General features: G+C 44.5%; 1 protein-coding gene across 4 annotated transcripts in view; it reads right to left on the reverse strand.

Annotated features, from left to right (window-relative positions):
- Nucleotides 1–23,185, reverse strand: part of LOC126467730 (uncharacterized) — a 216,203-nt gene that overhangs the window by 130,386 nt on the left and 62,632 nt on the right. For all 4 annotated transcript variants that reach the window (XM_050096491.1, XM_050096490.1, XM_050096489.1 and 1 more), the window contains exon 3: nt 14,686–14,815. In XM_050096491.1, the coding sequence (XP_049952448.1) occupies nt 14,686–14,815 (130 nt within the window). The remainder of the gene's footprint in view (nt 1–14,685; nt 14,816–23,185) is intronic.

Raw genomic sequence — 23,185 nt, forward strand, 5'->3', positions numbered from 1 at the left:
GCTGCGCAATGGTATGGTAGGTGGATGTGTATGATGTGTATAGTGTTTTATATGCCTGGTGCACTGTAAGTAGTTGTCGCTCAATGTGAAGTTGAGGTTCACCAGCCTTTGCACAGAGGCTTGGTACGGGACTTGTTCTGAATGCCCCAGTGACCAACCGAATCCCTTCATGATGCACCACATCCAACATCTTTGAATACGAGAGTCTCACAGACCCATACACTGTGCTTCCACAATCGAGCTGAGATCATGCAAATGCCCTATAAAAGCGGAGCAGACAAGTCCTGTCTGCTCCCCATATACTATGGCCAAGACATTTTAAAATACTTAAAACCTTAAGTGACCGTCTTTCAGGTCCTTAAGATGTGGTAACCACATAAGCTTAGAGTCAAATATGTGGCCCAGAAACTTCACTGTGTCATTAAAGTTAAGGACAGTGTCCCTCATCCTCAACTCTACAAAGTTTAAAATGGAGCGAGAACAGTTAAAAACACACACACACACACACACACACACACACACACACACACACACACACACACTTCTGAATGGAAAACTTAAAACCACTCTTCTGTGCCCATTCATCCAAATGTTGAAGAGTTAGTTGCAACGGACGCGTCGTCGGCGTGAGGCTAAAAGAAGAGCAACACACAGAGAAGTCATCCACAAAGAAAGGACACTGGACAGTACTTTTGTATGGTCTTTCCCAGGTTTTATAGGAGGAATTAAAATTGCCTCACACCACGAGTCGAGAAAGGAACCTGACACCCAAATGGAGTGCGAGGAGAATATCTTTGTTTCCCCTTGTGAGATGCCCCAGCAGACTGTAACGGATCCTGTCATGACCAGGGGATGTGTCACGAGCCACAAACAATGCAGAATCCATCTCCTGCATGGGAAATGGGCAGTTATCTTCATCAGAGGCAGTCTGTAAATCCAAAACATACCTCTCAGCAACCACTCTATGGTACTGGAAACCTGGATCCTGACTGATTGTTGCAGTAACTGTGGCAAAATATGCTGCCATAGTCTGGGCAATGTCTCGCAGATTGGTTTGGAGAGTGCCATTCCCATTACAGCAGCCATGGGGTACCTGCCTCCTCTCCCAGAAATTCTCCTGATGGTCTCCCACACAATGGAACTTTTGGTGGAATGATTGATGGTCTTCAGGAATTGTTGCCACAACCTCTTGTTGCTCTCTCTAATAATTTGGCAACATTTTGCCCTCGCCACCTGAAAGGCTGCTAGATTCTCTGCAATTGGCCTATACCTGAACCTAGACAGTGTTGCACGCCTGGTCCTGATCACAGAGCGGCATTCGACACTCCACCACGGAACAGGTTGCCTCTTCTGTTGTCCTGTGGACTATGGAACGGATGCTGCAGTGACATGGTGGATCATTTTGGTAATATGATTCACCCATGCCACGACATTTGCACACTGTTCGAACTGCGCCAACTGGCTATGAAGTGTCCAATCGGCTCAACCGAGGACCCATCACAGCGGTTTCCTTTCAGAGTCCACCCCATCTGGCAGGTGAATCCAGATCGGGAAGTGATCACTCTCAGCACTGTGACCAAAACTGCATAGAATTAAGTACGTAAGGCCTAGCCCTAAGTTGGAGGAAACCTGCCATGATGCGGTCAGGAAATGTTGGAGATTTAAAGGTCACAATGAAGATGGCAGTCTTCTCAATTTCTCCATTATTCCTACGTATCCTTTGCTCTACATCCACTATCCCCTATAATGCCCATTCCTGTTTGAGTTCGGCTATGTCGATATCCATAATGTCACGGCACGTGACCACACCTTTGCTACAGTTAAGGGAGTTACACGGTTCGACAGTTACATCATATTCACCCAATTTTTCGGTCTTTGTAAGTAGTTCCAACTGCTTTGCCCTGTTAATCTTGACGAATAGGGAGCCATTCCGCAGCCACTTAATAAACTTCAGGCTTCCAGCAAGTCATTCAAAGCCTTTATGGATATAGAAGGGGGACACTTTTTCAAACCTCCTGTCCTTCCTCTTAATGACCAAAAACACATTTTGACTTATGACTCCTTGAGCCCTGCTACTATAATTGAACTGATGCAGGTTACCAGGAGGGTTAGCCTCCCTCATTTGTTTGGAGGACTGGGTGTGAATGGTCCCAGGTGGTGCACCCTTCCCACTTGGAGGAGATAATAATGATTTTAAGTGTTCACCTCGGTCCCACAAACAGCTAGGGAAACAAGGGTCCACTCAGACAGAGCCCCACATGCCTGAGTAAGCCTTATACATCTGAGGTGCGGCAAGTTCCCCAGAGGTTGTCCGCTAACGACTGCTCCATCTCAACAGCTATGCGTCCAATCAATGTGCAGCATACCTTGATATTCAGGGGTTTCTTACCATCCTCACAATCCAGGCAGTCAAGCCAAGATCCCCATTCCCTATGACACACAGTGTTCCACTGCCACATCATACAGTGTCATTGAAGCATGTCCAAAGCTTATGGTAACAGGAAACTGGTGGCACTCATCAGTCCCCTGCTCAGGAACCCTAGGGTCGCCAAGCCCCTACTCAGCAAATGAATGCTGAGCCCCTGAAAGCAGTTTTCTGAAAGACCACTTGACAATATTCTGCTATGGTAGTCACTGAAGGCTACATGCGTTGCTTTCTTGACATGCAAATGTGTTTCATTCAGCTTTTCTTTATCTATAGCCCTACACTTTCTTTTACTCCTATTATGAAGTAGTTTTTGTTTCTTTACAAGTTTCTTTACAGTGACTCCATATCTCAAAATGTTAGAAACTCTCCACCGTGAGTGCATCAGCCCCTCCTATTATGGACTATCCTACTAGGTAAGAACCTAGTCAACTATTCTTTTAAACTCGAGTCATAGCTCCTCTACATGCTCCTGGTCTGTGTCGAAAATGTCTCATGTTCCTCACTCAGATATGACACTACTTTTTTATCTAATTTACAGAACATGTATAACTTTTTAATTGTTTTAGTTGTCCTTCGCACTTCAATAATCACTGTTGCCACAACTGCGGCATCGTCACTATACCAGTTTCAATATGGCCATCCTCAAAATACATCAGGTCTATTGTTGCCATTTGATCCAATATATTTCCATAATGAATGGGGTTTTGAACCGTCTGTATTTCTATGTGTGTATCCCCACGATCTCCTCCCAAACTCCTTTATTAATTTCAACCAAATTTGGCACAGAAACAGCTGGCCTCATGAGTATCATCACTTTGGGATTTATAACCTTGTAGTGGCAATATGTGTAAAGATATGGGCAAAAACACTGTTTCCGAGTCCCAGCTGTATAGACTACCAACCTAATAGGCATGTTGTGTGGGAATCCTATTGGCCTGTTGAGTCAACCTGCTTTGTGGAGGAGCCTAATAGTATTCCTGCCCACGACATTAGGCTGCCCTGCGTGAGAGGCATGTTGTGCTGGGGTAGTACTGGTATATTTTTTTGACTTGCTTTGAATGGTAGCCTGTATATCAGGGTCAAACAAATGATTTTCAAGTCCCTGATGTGTGGCCTGCACTGCACAACAGGTGTGTTGTGGGAGTAGTATCAGCCTGCTTTATGGAACTGTATTGCAAGGGCTACACATACCGATGAGCGTGGCTGGGGACAATTTGTGATGGACAGAGGAAGGGATGGACAGAGTGAGGAGGAGGAGGAGGAGGAGGAGGAGGAGGAGGAAATGGACAGAAAGAGGGTGAGTTGCATCAGGCAAGTGGAAGGTGTAGAGTAGTGGTGCGCTGGTGGAACAGAAATGGAAAGAGAGGGGGACAGGCAGAAATGGAAAGAGAGAGGGATAAGCAGAAATGCAGAAATGGAAAGAGAGATGGGAGGTGGAGATGGAAAGACAGATGGAGAGTTTGAGATGGAAAGAGAGAAGTAGAGGAGGATATGGTCAGAGAGAGAGAGAGAGGGGGGGGGGGGGGGGAGGGGAGGAAGATGTGGTCAGAGAGCAGGGTGGAGGGAACGAACAAAGAGAGGGGGAGGAGGATATGAGGAGACAGAATCGACGACAATGATGAGGATGACGATTATGATTTTAGATGAGGTGCACTCAACATCATGTCATCATAGCTCTGACGAAAAGTCAGCATGCCAACCTCATGGATGGGGATGAAGGCTGTCCCCAAATTCAGAGCAGTTTATAACCACTGAAGTCTGCCTGCCACTAATTCAGGGATGAGGCCTGACAGTTCACAAAATGTCACCACTATTGTAACACTGGAATCAGTATCAGCGAGGATGGTGGACAGATCTCCATCGAGACTGAGGACTGCCCTGATATCAGTATATAAGATACACATTGCCAAAATACACTGAACTGAAAGAGGCACAACACAAACCTCAAAGAGTGGTGGATCCTCCTGCTAGAGGAGGAAGCTATATGTTGAAGAGCTATGTCCAACGCACAGCCAGGTAAGCAGAACCTCCTTCCAGTTGCAAGGCTGACATGAAGTCCACCATGTCTGTGTGGTCTATTTCAGCAACCACAGTTTGCTTTCTGTCAACTTCAACAATTCAGTCTCCCACTGACACATGACTTGTCTGTCATAAAATGAAATAACGATGTGTGATGGGATGGGACACTGACAGATACCACCATACCGACATGCTTCCTTGGCTGCTTTGTCGGGCATGTTACTTCCCTTTATCCCAAGGTGGCCAGATGCCCAGCAAAAGATCATCACCTTGTCTTGGTGTTAGAGCCACTGTAAGGAGTCTTGAATCTGAATCAACTGGTCTACTAGATGCATTTGGTGAAATGCCTGTAGCACACTAAACGAGTCGGAACAGACAAAGAACCTTGTACAGATATGTCTGCAAATCCTCTCCAGTGCCATCATAATCCCGTATAACTCCGAATCATAATTTGCAAATTGTTCCGGAAGACATACTTTGAAAACCCCATTAGGGAAAACAGCAAAACAACCGAGGACATTTTCTTGCTGGGATCCATCCGTATAAAAAAACCATAAACTGTGGTATGTACTTAAAATGGAAGGAAAAAAAAGTTGTAAAAATGTAAAATGGAGTAAAAGTTTTCTTATCCCATGCTAAACATAAAATTACTATGGGTCTCTGAAGACACCAATGCAGCAACGCGTTCCATTCCTGGCTGTGTATTTGAAGGTCTGATACATCAAGATCCTCGAAACAATCAGCAGCACATATCCTGAATGGTTTAGCTGCACAGGGCCAATTCCTGAAGAGCCATTCAAAGTTAGATTGGACCACTGCACTAGATGCCAATGACTGAGGTGATGCTGAGAGTTTCAGTGTCTGTCAAGCCAAATATAGAGTGGTGGTTAAACAGCCTCTGCACACAGATTCTGAACTGGGCTGGTCCAAAAGGCAGCAGTCAATATCCGAATGCCCTCATGGTGGACAGCATCTAATATCTTCGAGTACTAAATATGGGCTGATCCACAGATCCACTGCCATAATTTTAACATGATTGAACACACACCCTATAACATTGCAGGAGGCAAGACCAGTCACTTCCAAATGATTTTCCACTAAGGCATTTCAAAATATTCACTGACTGGAAGCCCTTTCTTCATAGGTCTTTCAGGTGTGGGAGTCAAGTTAATTTTGAGTCAAATAATAAACCCAAAAAGTATAGTTTCCTGAAAAACGAAAAATATTGTCCCCCATTGTGAGCACTGGTTGGTTAAAACTTCGATGAGGATGGTTAAAATTGACACAGTCTTCTCTGGTGAGAACTGAAAACCTGTTGTCTTGGTCCAGGTTACCAGCCTCGTTGTTATTGTAAGATCAGAGGAAGAGAAGAAAACTGCGAAGACATCCAAAAACAAAGAGCATTCGACAGGACTCCTGACTGTGGAGGAAATGCCATTGATAATAGCAATGCCAAACAATGTGACACTGAGTACACTGCCTTAGGGGACTCCATTCTCTTGAACAAAGCAGTCAGACAAGGCATCACCAAAGCAATTACAAAAGCACCAGCCCTGGAGGAAGGATTGGATAATAAGCAGTAGACGTCCACGTAGTCCCCAATCATGAAGTTGGCGAAGGATGTTGTACCTCCAAAGTAGTATCATAGGCTTTTTCGAGGTCAAAAAACACAAACCAAATGGTTTTAGTGTAAGAAGGACTCCTGTATCGCCATCTCCAGTACAATTAAGTTGTCAAGGGCAGAACGGTAGTGCCTGAAACAGCACTGGGAACATCTCACGTGAGCTCGGGACTTGAGTAGCCAGACGAGATGGCAGTTAGGTGCTATAGTTGTTGCCCTGTTTCCAGAATGGAATTAATATTGCTTCCCTCCAAATCATGGGATACCGTCCATCAAACCAGATCTGATTGAAACAAGAGAAGAACCGTCCTTTCACTTCAGGTCACATATGTCAGAGCATATCGTAATGAGGTTCATCAGGTCCTGGAGCAGTGTGTCTGGCCACAGACAGAGCTCATTCCAGTTCCCACACAGAGAATGGAGCTTCCCTTGTCTCTGTAGTCCTACAGAGATGATGCAGCGACTGTAAAAAAGGTGTTCAGCTAAAACCTGAGCCAAGTCTTAAGGTGTGTCCACAAAGACCCCATTTCTTACAAGCCCGTAAGAGGATGTGTACTGCTCTTGTCTGAAATCTGCCTTATCGATTCCCAAACTTGTGCAGTGGAATTCCTTCCAGAAATCCCTCTATCATTCTTTTGTCACTCACTTCGCATGTGCTCTCATAGATCTAAAGGCATGAAAGTTTTCTGTAGGTGGACGATGTTTGAAGTTCCATAGAGCTGTTCATCTGGCTCTAATTGCCAACCAACAGTCATCATTCCACCAAGGTACAGGTCGTCATCTGAGGTGATTTCTAGACTGGGGGATCTCACAAGTGATACGGGCCACCGTCCATCTTTTCAGAAATAGCCTGTCAACTACAGCAACCAATTTGCCCTTTGAATCATCCATCTTCATGGTTTCCTGTTTGCTGTCCAAGTCAGCAGACGGGCCCACACTGGGAAGTGGTCACTAGAATGTAAATTTACAGCCACTTCCCACTAAACTGAATCTGCAATAGCTGGGGAGCAAAAATACATGTCAATGGCTGAAAAAAGACCCTGTAGTTGTGGGAAAGTGTGTCATCTGACCTGAGTTCAAAAGGCAAATATTCTCAGAACTGATGAGTCACTCGATAATTCAATCCTGGGAGCAAGTGGTAGCCAAGCCCCACACCACATTGTGCACACTAAAGTGTGTCCCCCCCCCCCCCCCCAAAAGGCAAAAGGAGGACTGCGTGTGGGAGTGCCCAGAATAGTCCTTTCAGTGTGTCTGTAGTATGAAGTGGAAGATATAAAGAACACACTGTGATGCTAAATAATGCTAGGATTTTCATGGCAGCTGCTTGTATGGCCATGTTAAGAGCAATGTGAGAGGAGTGGCATCTGTCATCCATGGAAACAGCCACTCCAAATTTAGCGCTGAGTCCAGTAATATTGTCCTTGGTGTAGGGATGGTAAGCGCTTAATGCAGGTGTGTCAGTGATTTTAAAATGCGCTTCTTACAAACAGATGCACAACTGTTTCTCCTGGACCATGAGCTGTAATTCTGCCAAATGTGATCGGTGTCCATTTAAATTCCACGGGAACACAGAAGTAACTGGGGAACCATTGATTACCGATGGTTAGTCTTATCTTTGTCCCTCAGAGGTGATGATTTACCCAGGAGGTCAGGGGGAACGTTAGCTAGTCCCTGGCTCTCCTCCAATTGGAAATCCATATCTTCAAGAGTAAAGTCCCCATCTGAGAGACAGAGAACTCAATGATCCGAAGGTTTAACTGCCACATTCTTCAACTTTGAACCACTTTTTGAAGGACGCGTTCCTTACTTAAGAGAAGATGGTGGGCAGCAGTACGTTGCTTAGATTGTAATCCCATTGCTGATGGCTTCTGAATGACTTCTGGTTCAGGCATAGAGTTTTCCCCAAAGGTACACCAACAACTGCATGTCCTCATACTTGAATCTGTGGTCCAAGTTTGTGTTGAGACAACACACTTGGTGATTGGCTTCTTAAGAGTCAATGCAAAAGAAGTAGCAAAAATTGGAGGTCATAGCTTTGAAAGCTTTTTTAGCTTCACCATAGAGTATGCATCTCATGACTTTTAGCTACTGAATTTTCCTTTCCTCATCTAGACCTCACTCTTCCTGCTCCGTACTGGGTGATACTTTTCAGAGGAAGTGGACAAGAATTGCCTGATTCGCAAGCTGAGCCTCCACAATTACCACACATAGTCCTCCCATTACATCCCATAGTGGTATGGCCAGATCTTTGACATCTCAAGCATCGCATCGGGTTAGGAACAAAGGGCAAATCTTGAGACTGATATAGCCTGCAAGGACGTGTTCAGGTAACTCTGGAATGCTAAACATTAGAATAAATGTTGCAGATTTTTCCAATGTGTCATTTACTCTCCTCGTATAGTTCTGCACTCCTTCCGTGACACCCATATTTTTCCATTCTTCATGTAACTCTGCAGGGTCCATCTCCATTATATTGGAGCACATAACCATGCCTTTACAAAAGTTAACGGTGTTATGCAACGCAGCCTCGACTGGGTAGTCACCCAGTGCCTTACATCCCAGAACATTAGATACTTGGTTTGAATTAGCAGTTTCAACTAGAAATGTTCCATTACAAAGTCCTTAGCAACTTTTTAGAGACCCAGCAACACCCTCCAATGTCTTGCCAATGCAGAAAAGGGAGACCTTCTCAAAGATTCCTCCTGTTCTCTTTATTAGAATGAAAGTGTTATGGCACACTAAAGCCCTGTTACAATGAGTCTGAGACTTTTTCTCAGGGGGACTGACTGACTGAGCTCCCTTCGATGAGAGGATGTACATAGTAACTCGGTATACTCACCCCTTCAGGAGCAGTCGTTTGATGAGACCATTCCACAGGGATCCACGAGACACTAGAGAGACAAATGTCGACCCCGGCAGAGCCCTGTATGCCTGAGCAAGCCTTGTACAAATGGAGGGCGGTAGGTGCCCCAGAGGTTTCCCACTAGAAACAGTTTTACCTCAACAGCCACTCACCTCATTAGCACATAGCACACCTTGAGGTTGAGGTGCTTTTGTAGAGGTGTGCACCTTCCTAGCAGTCCAGGTAGTGAAACCAAGGACCCCGTTCTCTGAAACACACAACATTCCACCACCACGGCGCACAGTGCTCACTGAAGAATGCCCGGAGTTTATGGTAACACATGGCTAGCGGCACTTACCAGAGGTCGCCAAGCCAGCAAAAGAATGCTGAGCCCCTGGAGGGTAGACAGATGAAGGTGGGAGGAACAGGTGAACAGATTGCAGGAGGAAGATGTGGACAGACAGACAGACAGACAGACAGACAGTGGAAGAGGTGGACAGACAGATGGAGGAAGAGGTGGATTGATTTATTGATTGATTGATTAGTTGAGAGAGTATGGAACCAAATGGCGAGGTCATCAGTCCTGTGATTCCAAAGTGGGTTACATAAGACAGAGGGTCTGCTGAGAGTGGGCGGATTCAGTCAGAGGAGTCAAATTATAAAAAAATGAACATTAAACAGACATAGTAAAAGCATAAAAGGTGAGACCAAATCTAAAGACTGGAAAAAAAGGGAGGGGGGAGGTGGTCATGGGGTCACAGACCGTGACGACTGCAAAAGAAGTCCCAACCACAACCAACCCACCCCTTCTCCAGGACTAAACGAGAACTTTATATCTGGAAATAAAAACCACTTTCACGGAGGTCAACCATCCGTGGATCATCTGCTAATATTAAATTTAAGGAAGCAGGAAGACTATACTTAGCATGAAGAGTCGAAAGAAGGGGACATGCCACCAATATGTGAGATATCGTCAGTCTGGCGCCACAACCACATTGTGGGGGTGGGTCATTATATAGGAGGAAACAATGGGTGGGCCAGGTATGGACAATGCGTAAATGGCATAAAACAGTGGTATGGGAGGAAAGACACGGGGTGCAGTCCAGTGAGTGCAGATTAAGATCCCAGCAGAGGGTAGCGAGACGCAATCCCACTCGTGGGTGGGTGTCAGGAGGGAGACATCCCTCACTGGTGAAGAGCACACGGTATACAGGACGGTCAAGGAATTGGCGAATGGCGACTGCACAAGAAACAAGGAATTGGCTCCATCAGATGTGTACAGGGTGAATCCCTGCTGCTGTGAGACTATCAACAGGACTAGCGCAAAAGGCATCAATAGCCAGACACACCCCACAATGATGGACAGGGTCAAGGAGTTTCAATGTGGAAGCAGCTGCTGAACCATAAACGTGACTACCATAATTGAGTCTGGACAAGACCAGAGCACGTAAAGATGGAGAAGAGCAGAACGGTCTGCACCCCATGATGTGTGGGTCAGGAGGTAGAGAGCATTAAGCTTCTTCATGCATGCAGTCTTTTAAGTGGTGAATGTGGGGTAGCCATGTCAACTTGCTATCAAAAAAAGGCCCAAGAAAAGGGACTGTGCTGCAACATTGAGGAGCTGGTTCCCTAAATAAAGTTTTGAATCAGGACGTACTGTGGGTCAGCGACAAAAATGCATAATCCGCATTTTGGAGGGGTGAAAACTGGAAGCCATGGGCGGTAGCCCATGCAGAGGCCCATTGGATGGCGCCTTGGAGCTAGCACTCAGCAGATGCCACCGAGTGGGAGATGCACCAGATGCAAAAACCGTCAATGTACAACGCCGGGGTAATCAGAGGCCCAACAGAGGTCACAAGCCCATCTATGGCAATGAGGAACCCTGTGGGATACTATTATCCTGAATCTGAGGGGCGCTGAGTGAAGTGCCAATGCGGACCTGGAAGAGCCAGTAAGATAAAAACCCACGGATAAAAATCAGAAGGGGACCATGGAAGCCCCAGTCATGGAGGGTAACTGAAATGTGATGGCATCAAGCCATTATGTAGATCACAGAAAACTGCGACAAGGTGCCAGCGGTGAGTAAAAGCCTGTCGGATGGCTGATTCCGATCGGAGTAAATGGTCATTTGGAGATCACTCTGCCCAGAAGAAACACTGATATGGCAACAAAAGGCCCTGAGATTCGAGTACCCAACATAATCTGGAGTTGACCATCCTTTCGAGCAGTTCACAAAGCACATCTGTAAGGCTAATGGGGCGGTAGCTATCTACAGTGGTGGGTTTTTCCCAGGCTTAAGGACAGGGATAACTATACTGTCTCGCCATTGTGACGGAAAAGCACCCGTTAGCCATGTGTGACTGAAGACCCTGAGGAGCTGTTGCCTCTGTGGAATGTCCAAGTGCTGAATCATCTGATTGTGAATGGAATCTGGCCCTCTGGCTGTGTCTCATGAAGACCTAAGAGCCTGCATCAATTCCCATTCATCGAAAGGTGCATTATAGGGCTCAACACGGTGCGCGATGAAATGCAGGGGGGTCTGTTCAACTCTGCATTTCTGCTGGAGAAAGGTAGGAGGGTAGGAAGCGAACAACGATGCCATCATAAAGTGTGTCGCAAGGTGTTCCGTGAGGACCAATGGATCAGTACACAGAGCTCCTTGGAGGTTCAGACCCTGGACAGTTGAATGTTGCTGGCAGCCCAGAACGCTACAGAGCTTTGACCACACCTGCGATGGGAGGGAACATACGAGGGACTGGCCGATGACCAGGGAGCCTCGTGGAGAGGGGGAGAGCAGTGTCAACATGAAGAAGAGTGACAGAGATGCCTTGCACAACTACATCAATGGAATTCGAGTGGGAGGTGTCAAAGCGGACAGCAGACAAGTATAAAGGCCAATTGGCACTGCAGAATGCCCAATGTGAGGGTCTGTCTGCCTGGCGCAGCAGGGGAATGAAAGTGTCACGGGAAAGTGTTCACTGTCACAAAGGTCATCATGGGATGACCAATGTAGGGAAGCCACGAGGGCAGGGGAGGACATCGTGAGATCGATAGCAGAGAAGGTGCCATGAGCAGCACTGAAGTGGGTAAGGAATCCATCGCTGAGGAGACACAAATCGAAGTATGTCATAAGTTGGTTGATCAGGATACCCTGACCCATTGAAGTGACACTCCCCAACAGTGGATGGTGGGCACTGAAATCCCCAAGGAGGAGAAACGGGGGCAGGAGTTGCTGGATTAAGGTAGATAGTGCAACATAAGCAAGAGGCTGACCTGGAGGGAGGTACACATTGCAAAGATGATTGCTGGAGTCGTTTGCACTGTAACTGCTATCGCTTCCAAGGTGGTACGTAGGGGGATCCAGTCACTAAGTACATCAGAGCGAACCAAAGTGCAGACTCCACCAGATGCTATCCCAGGGCCAGCACGGTTCTGACAGAACACGTGATGACCATGGAAAGTTAGAGAGCAGTCATCATGGAAATGCATTTCTTGGAGAACAAGACAGAACGCAGAATAAGAGGAGACAAGACGTTGCATTTCCGGTAGGTGATGATAGTATCCGTTGCAGTTCCACTGGACGGTCGTGTGGCGTGAGTCCAAGGTAGGCATGAAGGAGCTGAGGAGAAAGTCAAGTCACTTTATCAATAGTCATCACCGACAAGGGTGGGGTGACATCCATAAATAAGATGTCTGACTCTGGTTACGAGAGGGGAGTTGGCACCTCTGGGGGCACCTTGTCATGGGATTGACATTTTTTCTTCTTCTCTTTCTGAGGTGGAGGAGGGCAAGACACAGGGGGAGTACAGGCATCTGCAAGATTGGGGAATGAAAGAGACCGGGCGACCTCAGGGTGCACAGATAGTGCGCCTCGTGGCCGAGTCATGGTGACAGTCTTCTGGCCTGAGAGACGCTGGGGAGAGGGTTCCAGGGAGGGAGCCCGATCACCAGCAGATGCTAAAGAAGGGGGGCACTTCTTCGGCCAAAGAAGGGGGGCAGTTCTTCGGCCGGGGAGGGGGAGTAACAGATTTGTAACTTCTTCATAGCCTAGATTGTTAAGATCAGATCAACACTTTCTGTAACATACAATATACGACATTCTATAGTGGTCACTGAAGTATTTAGAGATTGTAGCTGCAGAGGACTGATGATGCTGACAAATTCCGAACTGATGAGCCACACATTTGCCAAGCCCATGTCAAGCCTTTACCAACTGAAACCATTGGACATGAGATTAGCTTGGATAGGGGATGAAAATATACCAGATGCTATAAATGTTGGTCACACAGAGTTTTTAATGACAGGCATTGTAGTAGTAATGGCAGCTGATTTAAAGTCACATCTGGTACAGTTCAGTAGCATAGAAGAGTTCTGGTAGATGAAACAAAGGAATTAGTGGTCCTGAAAACAGATGTCTAACTACAATCAAATAACGCAATTACTTAACATGCGATGTTTCATCTTTTGCACCTGTGTTATGTCATCATCCAAAAGTAAACTACTTTGGAAATCAGATTCAGTAGATTTGATAATACAGTAAGTTATTAACACTTAGCGTGCAGTCGACATAATACTACGTCTTCAGAAGGAAACAGAATTGTGTGGACGACGTAATATTACGTCTTAGCAGTTACAATGTTTCTCTGTGGCGTCAAATGTATATTTATGACTCCCGCGAAGTCTGAGTGGTCTGCAGGCTTCATAGTTTCAACTGTGAGCGCTAGATGGCAGCAGCGAGCCCAGTGGAATACCTTGTATTTATGAAAGACTTTGTCTGTAGCTTACTTCATAGACATTGTCTGGCATTGGTATCCTGTCAGTTTCGTTTGTTTTGAGTCTTTTCGTGTTGATTTTCTTTTCCATATGTGCAGTGAACAGGATAAAAGTTTGGAGCAAATGATTTATGAAGTCCTTGACGAGTTTTCAGATGGTGAAACAGGGCTGTCTGATGACGATTCAGATTATACATCGTCTGAAAATAGCAGTAAGTCAAGATTTGTTTCAGATTTTGTTGCTGAGAATGGTTTTTTTGTTAGCTTCCCAGAATTTTATATTATGAATTATGCTCCTGTTTAACAGGAAAGGCTGGAAGAAAGGACCCCTCATATGACTGCACCAAATGTAATGTCGGGTTGTGTATCTCCCCCTGCTTCAAAGTTTATCACACCGTTGTCCACTATGAACGCTAAATTGTGTACTGAACTTATGCTTATTGTTATTTTTCTTTTTTTCAAGTGTTTTGTAGATATTTTTTTAGAGGATAATAACATGTTTCATTGTATATACCAGTACTGTAATTCTTCTACAATTTTATTTATTTATTTTATTTTATTTTATTTTTTTTTTTTTTTTGCAATAAATATCACTGACTTGAAATTTCAATGGTGCCTTCAAATTTTAAATTATTGGCCCCAAAATTTGAGTACTTAACGTAAAAAGTCCAATAAACATATAAATGTTTTGGAATTCCAATAACAGTGAGCTGTACAGCAGTATGAAATTACATAAAAAAACTGATTTTACTCAGTCTGCAGGTGACGGCAACTACAAACTACATCAGCACTGAAAGTGTTAAAAATGCTAAGTCTGTACTCATGTCATAAACAAAACCTTCAGGATTCAAAATAATATGAAAGAGTTTACCTGTTTACCATACAAAAATTTCTCAACAAAAATTTCGCAATATTGACTTTCAGCTGCTGCATGAACATTTTTTTCCCATGACAGAACTGTATGTAAATATCTGTACAAGGCAATGTCCTTGATTCCGCTTACCATCAAACCACCTATTATTTGTTGATGCCACATCTGTAGTAGATACTACTTTCTTACTACACTCTTCAGGTTTTTTATGTTCTTTTTGACATTCTGATGACATTATGTCAAGTATCTTCTGACGAACATTCTGGAATTAAAAGAATATCATATTTAATGTCTCAAATGTTAGATAGATTAGACACACTTTTACATTTTCAGACACAGTAATAATAAGCAAGATTACAGTTATATGTGTTATGAAATCTTAGCTTATGAACAGATGGTTTACCAGCCCAGTTGGGAAAGGAAAAAAAAGATATTTTATGAACACAGAGTAGTCTAAACCACATATCTTTGTTGTAATTATATCACTACAGTAAAAAAATATGTGGTTCACGCCATCATTTTTTCTTCATAAAATTATAAAACAAGTTCACTGTTTCCTCATGTCAAGCATTATCTGATCAAGTGAACTATTCTAGCATTTGCTTCATATTAGTTATGTTATATTTAGTTACATACTTTATGAGTATTGAAATATTAAACAACAGAAACTATGCACTGTTCAATAGTTATACACTTTATAACCCCCAGCTTTACCACTGCTCAGATTTACAGTTCCTTGGCTTTAAAACAGCCGAGCTTTAAGACAAATGACCGAGCTATCCAAGAAACAGCCCAGCCACACATGAAACTAGTCTTCTACTAATTCACTTTAAATTTTTTCCTACAGTCTTTAATAAAATAGTCAGGAGTATTTTTCATTCATTTGATATTAGACTGACTGTGCAGTGACTGATATACCCATTCACTCTTGCTTTCCTTGTATTCTAATAATTACATTTTTTTCAAATTCTAATACAACTTCCAAAGTTTCAGAAATTTCATACATGGCTCTGATGGATCTTTGTAGACTTTTTGGCCCAATTCCTGTAAGATTGCCATCGATGGTGTACATATACCTATTACTTTTTCATCTCTAATAAATGTGCTCCCTAAAGTCATTATTTAATAGTCACTGTGTAGCATCTACATTATCCAGTATCATTTTAGTATTTTTATCATGGCATGTATTGTATCCTCTACCCTTTCTTCTTAAGCTTCTCTGCATTGCCAGTTAATTTTACTGAGGTACCTTTCAGGTTGCTTATCACTTTCAACATGTTCACACATTCACTGTTTCTTTATTAATTCCAGTATCGTATATATTACCTATGGCAGCTTCTTTACTGCCTATTTCAGTCCTAGTATCTTTTCTGCTGCCTTTACTAATTTCTTTGACCCCCACGCCATCAGTTATCAACACCAGTAACTCAACTTGTCTATGTTCCAACAGTTCAGCTGCCTTCTCTTTACGTTCTTTAACATCAAGTGACACTAAAGTCAAGGTTCATCTAGCTCCTCCAGTCCTTGCCTTCATTTCTGATCCTTTGCTTTATTAAGACATAGTCAATCTGACATCTTGTTTGATCCCTTGGCATTTTCCACAAATACACTTCCTGACAAAAAAAGTGAAGCACCCTGAAGACATGGTTAGATATCAATGAACTTCAAACACACACACACCATGGAGGGGTGGTGGGGGGCGGGGGAGGGGGGGGGGGGGGGGGGGGAAGGGGAAGTAGGAGATGGTATGTAAATAATTAAAGAGTTGCAATTCTCTGTGACAGGTAAAACAGCCACCAGAGTATTTAGGGTTATTACCAAGCCTGGTAGGAAATATAAGGGACATGAACAGAGTCAGATGTTGAGTTACCACTGTGAAGACCATGGAGAAGCCGCATACATATGTGAAGCAGCATTATCAGCACCTAACAAGCTTTTCAAAGGGACTTTACTGTGGGTCTCTATTTAATCGTCTGGTCAGATTGCGCAGCATTTAGATTTGTGGGGCTTTCAGACGTGACAGTGGCCTGAGGTTGGACTGCATGGGGGCATGAGGGAAGGCATACTCGTCAAAGATCCAGTTGGCCATGTCTGACTGTGACAAGGGAGGACTGCCATATTGTGCACCACGCACATTATAACCCCACCATATAAGTGCCTGTTATCAGAGGACAAATAATGGACTGCTTGCAATATTGTGTGTCACCTTCCACCACCTGTCAGAGACTAGCAGCAGTTGGACTGCAAAATTCCAGTGTGTAGGCTATCACTACCATCATAAGTATGTACGCAAATTTACACAAGTATATGTACATATGTATGTGTAGACATATGTAGATATGTACATATATGTCTAAAAACAAAGATGATGTAGCTTACCAAACGAAAGCGTTGGCATGTTGATAAACCCACACACACACACACACACACACACACACACACACACACACACACACACACACATCCATCCGCACATATACAGACACAAGCAGGCATTTGTAAAGACAAAGAGTTTGGGCAGAGATGTCAGTCGAGGAGGAAGTACAGAGGCAAAGATATTGTTGAATGACAGGTGAGGTATGAGCAGCAGCAACTTGAAATTAGTGCAGGTTGAGGCCTGGTGGGTAACGGGAAGAGAGGATACACTGAAGGGCAAGTTCCCATCTCCGGAGTTCTGACAGGTTGGTGTTAGTGGGAAGTATCCAGATAACCCGGACGGTGTAACACTGTGCCAAGATGTGTTGGCCGTGCACCAAGGCATGTTTAGCCACAGAGTGATCCTCATTACCAACAAACAGTCTGCCTGTGTCCATTCATGCGAATGGACAGTTTGTTGCTGGTCATTCCCACATAGAAAGCTTCACAGTGTAGGCAGGTCAGTTGGTAAATCACGTGGGTGCTTTCACATGTGGCTCTGCCTTTGATCGTGTACACCTTCCGGGTTACAGGACTGGAGTAAGTGGTGGTGGGAGGGTGCATGGGACAGGTTTTACACCGGGGCCGGTTACAAGGGTAGGAGCCAGAGGGTAGGGAAGGTGGTTTGGGGATTTCATAGGGATGAACCAAGAGGTTACGAAGGTTAGGTGGACGGCGGAAAGACACTCTTGGTGGAGTGGGGAGGATTTCATGAAGGATGGATCTCATTTCAGGGCAGGATTTAAGGAAGTCTTATCCCTGCTGGAGAGTCACATTCAGAGTCTGATCCAGTCCCGGAAAGTATCCTGTCACAAGTGGGGCACTTTTGGGGTTCTTCTGTAGGAGGTTCTGGCTTTGAGGGGATGAGGAAGTGTATTTGCTTCTGTACCAGGTCAGGAGGGTAGTTGCGGGATGCGAAAGCTGTTTTCAGGTTGTTGTTGTAATGGTTCAGGGATTCCGGACTGGAGCAGATTCGTTTGCCATGAAGACCTAGGCTGTAGGGAAGAGACCGTTTGATGTGGAGTGGGTGGCAGCTGTCATAATAAGAAGGAATGGATTGTGTCCTCTGTCACAACTAAACTGATCATTGACTGGAAATGGTTATGTTCTGCTACTTTGAGACCATTTTCAGCCAGTCATGGACTTCACATTACCAAATAACAATGGAATTTTTATGGATGACAATACACCACAAGTATTCATGACTGCTCATTACACTCTTACTCACCACATTTATCATCTCTTAGTTCTCATGCACTTTTCAGTTTGTGTTTGAAGTCTGTTTTATTATCCATTAAATTCTTTACACCACTTGGTATGTGTTTCAAAAACCATTTATAACGGATCAAATCAGACTTGGTACGAGGTTGAAGATTTTTATGGCCCCTTTCTAGGCACATTATGGCTGAATGATGGATAGGATAAATCAGATCACAGCTCATGGGGTGCACGTGGCCCGCCACTGATCTGATAGTGGCCCGTCCCTGATCTTCATTCTTGTAAAAGTTTTTTACACATCTTTTTCCCTCCTGGAAGGGAGAGGGTGGGTCATTGTAGAACTTAAGTTCTTTTGAGCCACGCCATTCTAGCTAGAATTGGGGCAGTGGGATTCCTGTTTGGAATAACAACTAATCTCACGGCATGTTAATTTTTGAAGCTGAGCACTTGTGCAACAATGCAGTCACGGCAACAAGAGCTGCATGTGGGCCTGCAGGGAATGTCTTTATTCAGTCAGAAGTAGTTTGTGTATTCTACAATATCTGTGAGCTTCATCAGCCTATTCATTAGTGCACTGAACTGTTAGTGACATAGGAAATCGAAAGAGGTTGCATGATGTTTAGCACAGTGGCTGGCATTCAGGAGAAGAATGGTTCAAACCCATATCTCATCATCCTGATTTAGATCTTCCATGACATCCCTAAGTCATGATCTTCGGTCAACGTTAATAAAAGAAAAGTATAAAATTTAAATAAAATGAACATTTGTAAAAAAAATGTGAACTTCATACATTTCTCTCTCTCTCTCTCTCTCTCTCTCTCTCTCTCTCTCTCTCTCTCTCTCTCTCTCATGCGGCCATTATGTAGTCACAGTGAGGGGTTTGTGACCCATGTTCGTAGTGAGTCTGTACATCCCTATGTAAATCACTTATCCTCCTAGCATTACATTTATGAATGTTACTGCTGTTTTCAAACTCTGACTGACTGTTGACAACAAACTTCATTATGGGATAAATGTCTTGTGAGGCTGTCTCCCAGAGGTTCATGAATGAACATCACATATTATTTACATCTGCATAAATACTCCAAAAGATACTAGACAGTGCATGGCAGAGGTTACACTGTACCAGTGTTATCAATTTTACTGTACCAGTGTTATCAATTTTTTCCCTAATGACTCTCTGAACATCCACGTACATGCCCTAATCTCTCATCTTTTCCTCGTGATCTCTATACCAGGTGTATATTGGTGGCAGCATAATGGTCACACAGTCACCATCAAATCCAGATTCTTTAAATTTATCAAGCAGGGTTCCATAAGAACTACATCTTTTATCTAAGGATTCCCATTTCAGTTTGACCATTTCTGTATGGGCTACACCAGTGATCCTAGTAGAGTGTCTCTGAATTTTTTCAATACCTGTTGTCTTGCTGACTTGATAAAGTATCCAAATACTGGAGCAATACTCTAGAATTGATCACACTAGTGTTAAGTGCACAATTTCCTTTACAGATTATGATGATAACTTGGATTCCTAACTAGAATTAAGGCCTGCCATGACACCTTAAGTGAGTTCAGCTATGCCTGTTCCGAAATTTCTCAAGAAAAATGAACAATCACAGATTAATTATCTTTGTTCTAGAATATCTTGGGGAGTGTGTAGCTGTCACTTCCGAGTTTTCTATCTCCACATTGTGGTTTCTGAAATAATCGAGTTGGCTGCCAGAAATACTGGTATAAAAGACCTGGCATCAGATTAAATCCACAGTCAGTATGATGTCTACATTTTCAACTCCTTATACAGATCATTAATGAATGACAAGATTTATGCTAAATACATAACAGAGGTGGGATGATACTGCCGCAAAGGTGAAGGAGGGTTGGTTGATTTGAGGTGGCGGAGGGATCAAACAGCGAGGTCATCAGCCCCATGACCAAAGAAGGCAGAAATCAAGAGAGGAACAACAAACAGCACCGTCCAGTCAAGGGAAAGGGATAACAGCAGGCAACCAAAGAGGGATAAGGGTTGTCAGGTAAGCAGAAAGAGGAAAGAACAGGAGTGAGGTGGGTGGAAATGGGCAAATCAGAGGGGCCCCAGAAACGCTACGGGCTGTGGAGCACCAGCACCACCACCAACCCATCCCGACACCCACACCATACCATTATCACAATACAATGGAGACTGTACGCACAATAAAATGGGGACTGCAGCAGGGGAAGAATACACAAAGAATGTGAAACAAAACTGCAACCGACCAGACAAAATGGAGGGAAAAGGCAGGTGTGGAGCCAAATCCAAGGCTTCCATTACCAATGCCTACACTACCTTGAGAGACTCAATTCCCAGAAGAAAATTAAAGGACAAACTTGAGAAGACAAACCACTTTCATGAAGAAAACTGAGGACAAATGTAACCATGCGAGGGTCGTCCTCCAACATCAGAGACAAGGAAGCTGGGAGGGCATATTTAGTGTGAAGGGCCAAAAAGTGGGCACAGTCCAGCAGATGGGAGCTGTGCAACTACAAAGGGAAGGGCAGCTCATTACAGAGTAAAAAGACATGAATCAGCCTATTACGGCCGTTATGAAGATGGCGTAGGGTGGTAGATTTCCCCCGGGAGAGGCAGAGGAAAGAACGCCACATGTCGGTAGTCTCCTTGATTGAGCAAAGTTTACTAGACAGGAGAGTTGCCTCCCAAGAGTCAGCCCGTGATAGAGCAGAGAATGACCCGCCCCCCCCCCCCCCCCCCCCCACACACACACACACACACACCCGACCAAGCTCAGATACCTACTATGTGGCAAGGAACACAAAGGAAATCAACTGAACAAGCAGCATCACCAAGATCAGCAAGAAGGTCATGGATGGCAGAGACCAAGGGGTGGCAGGAAAAGCTCTTGAGTAATAGCCTGAAGGCCACTCACTGAATCTGTATACAACAAAAGGACCGTTTAATGAAGCGAGGGCCCAATAGATGGCCATCAATTCTACAGTAAACACCCCACACCTGGCATGCAAGAGATGGTGTTCCATGCCAACAGAAGATGTCCCACATGACTGACAGCTTTAGAGCCATCGGTGTACAAAACAATGACATCCTGAAGAATGTTTGGAACAAACAACAGAACACCATTGGAGCGACAGAGGCTTTCTGACCCCAGAAGAAATCCATCCAACTCTGGTGTATGAAACAATGGCATCCTGAACTCCAATAAGAGAGTTTGGAACAAACACCAGAACACCATAGAAGCAATGGGGTCTTTCAGACCCCAGAATGATCCATCCAAATCCAGGGCCGACAAATTAACCAAGGAGAAAGGGGTAGCTAGAGAACGTGGAGTAGAGGACTGGATGGACCATAGTATGGTGACAGATATGCACCACCCTCAACTTAAGAGGAGACAAATGAAAACTGTGCGAGGGTGTCCATTTGGAAGCGTGCCGAATGGCACCCTGGAGCCATTTTTCTGCAATGGCCACCAAGTGGGAGTTGCCTCAAATATAGAAATTATCCACATACAGAGCAGAGGTGACCAACCATTCAGCAGAGGTCACAAATCCATTAACAGCGATGAGAAAAAGAAGAAACTTAATACGGAGTACCCTCGAATGCCGTTCTGCCCGATCCGCAGAGAGCTGAGAACAGTGCCAATCCAGACTCTGAATGACTGGTGTGACAGGAACTGGTGAATAAAAATCAGGAGAGGCCCCTAAAGACCACACTCATTGAATGTAAGGAGGATGTGATAGCAGCAAGCTGTGTCATAGTCCTTACAAAGTTTGAAGAAAACTGTGAGAAGATGGTGGCACTGAGAAACGGCCTGCCGAACTGTGGTTTCCAATTTAAGCAGATGATCGATCAGAGACTGTCCCTCCTAAAAGCTGCACTGGAAAGGAGATAAAAGGTCCAAGATTCAAGGACCAACTGAGCCACCATCTGTTCTTGTAACTTACAGGGGACATCGGTCAGGCTGACCGGCCAGTTAGTATCACGGGATGACAGATCCTTTCCAGGCTTAAGGACAGGAACCATAATACTGTCTCTCCAATGAAAGGGGAAAATGCCTTGGAGCCAAATACGATTAAACACGTAGACAAAATATTGTTGTTGTGGGAGACTGAGGTGTTGAAGCAATTCATTTCGATTCGGAGCAGGGCCAGGAGTGGAATCGTGGGAAGATGGGAGAGTCAAAAAAAAAAGCTCCCATTCAGTAAAAGTTTCACTGGAGGATTCCATCTGACAAGGAGTAAAACATAAGCAGGAAGCTTCAGCCTGCTGTTTCCAGAGGAAGGCAGCTGGATATGAGGCTAACACTAATGCCATCGCAAAATGGATTGTGAGGTGTTGTGCAAGACCTGATTGATCTGTACAAAGACCAACCGGAAGGGCAAGGCCCAGAATGGTAGACTGCCACTGACAACCTTCTAGGGTACAGACTGTAGCCCACACCCGTGACGAAGGAACAGAAGAACCTAGAGAGGAGAGTAAGTGTTCCCAACACACCCACTTGCTTGATTTGATTACGTAACAGGCTTTGGCACAAATATGTTTACAGGTAATAAGATCAGTGGACGATGAGTGTCACTTAAGGTGTTGCAAGAAGTGACCACAATCACGGATAGCAGTGGCAATGGCCATGCTCCACCATAGAAATGGCCAATGGCCAACTGGGCCTGTGAAGCAGGAAAAGGCTATGTGGATTATCTAATTGGATGCATCACGGATGACTTCACCAATACAAACTGACAAAGAAGGTGCAAACACAACCTGGGAGATATATAAAAGCCAATCAGCATTATGGAAAGCCCAGCAGGGTAACCTGGTCATCAGGAGGCGGGAAGGGAATGAGAGAATCAACAGGAAGTGGTCACTACCACAGAGATTATCATGTGGTGACCAGTGTAAGGAACGAAGACAGGGAGGGGAAGACAGCAAAAGATCAACGGCAGAGAAAGTGTGATACACGGCACTAAAATGAGTAGGGGCACCACCATTAAG

Source organism: Schistocerca serialis, chromosome 1 (genome assembly GCF_023864345.2).
Source record: "Schistocerca serialis cubense isolate TAMUIC-IGC-003099 chromosome 1, iqSchSeri2.2, whole genome shotgun sequence".
NCBI classification, from domain to species: domain Eukaryota; kingdom Metazoa; phylum Arthropoda; class Insecta; order Orthoptera; family Acrididae; genus Schistocerca; species Schistocerca serialis.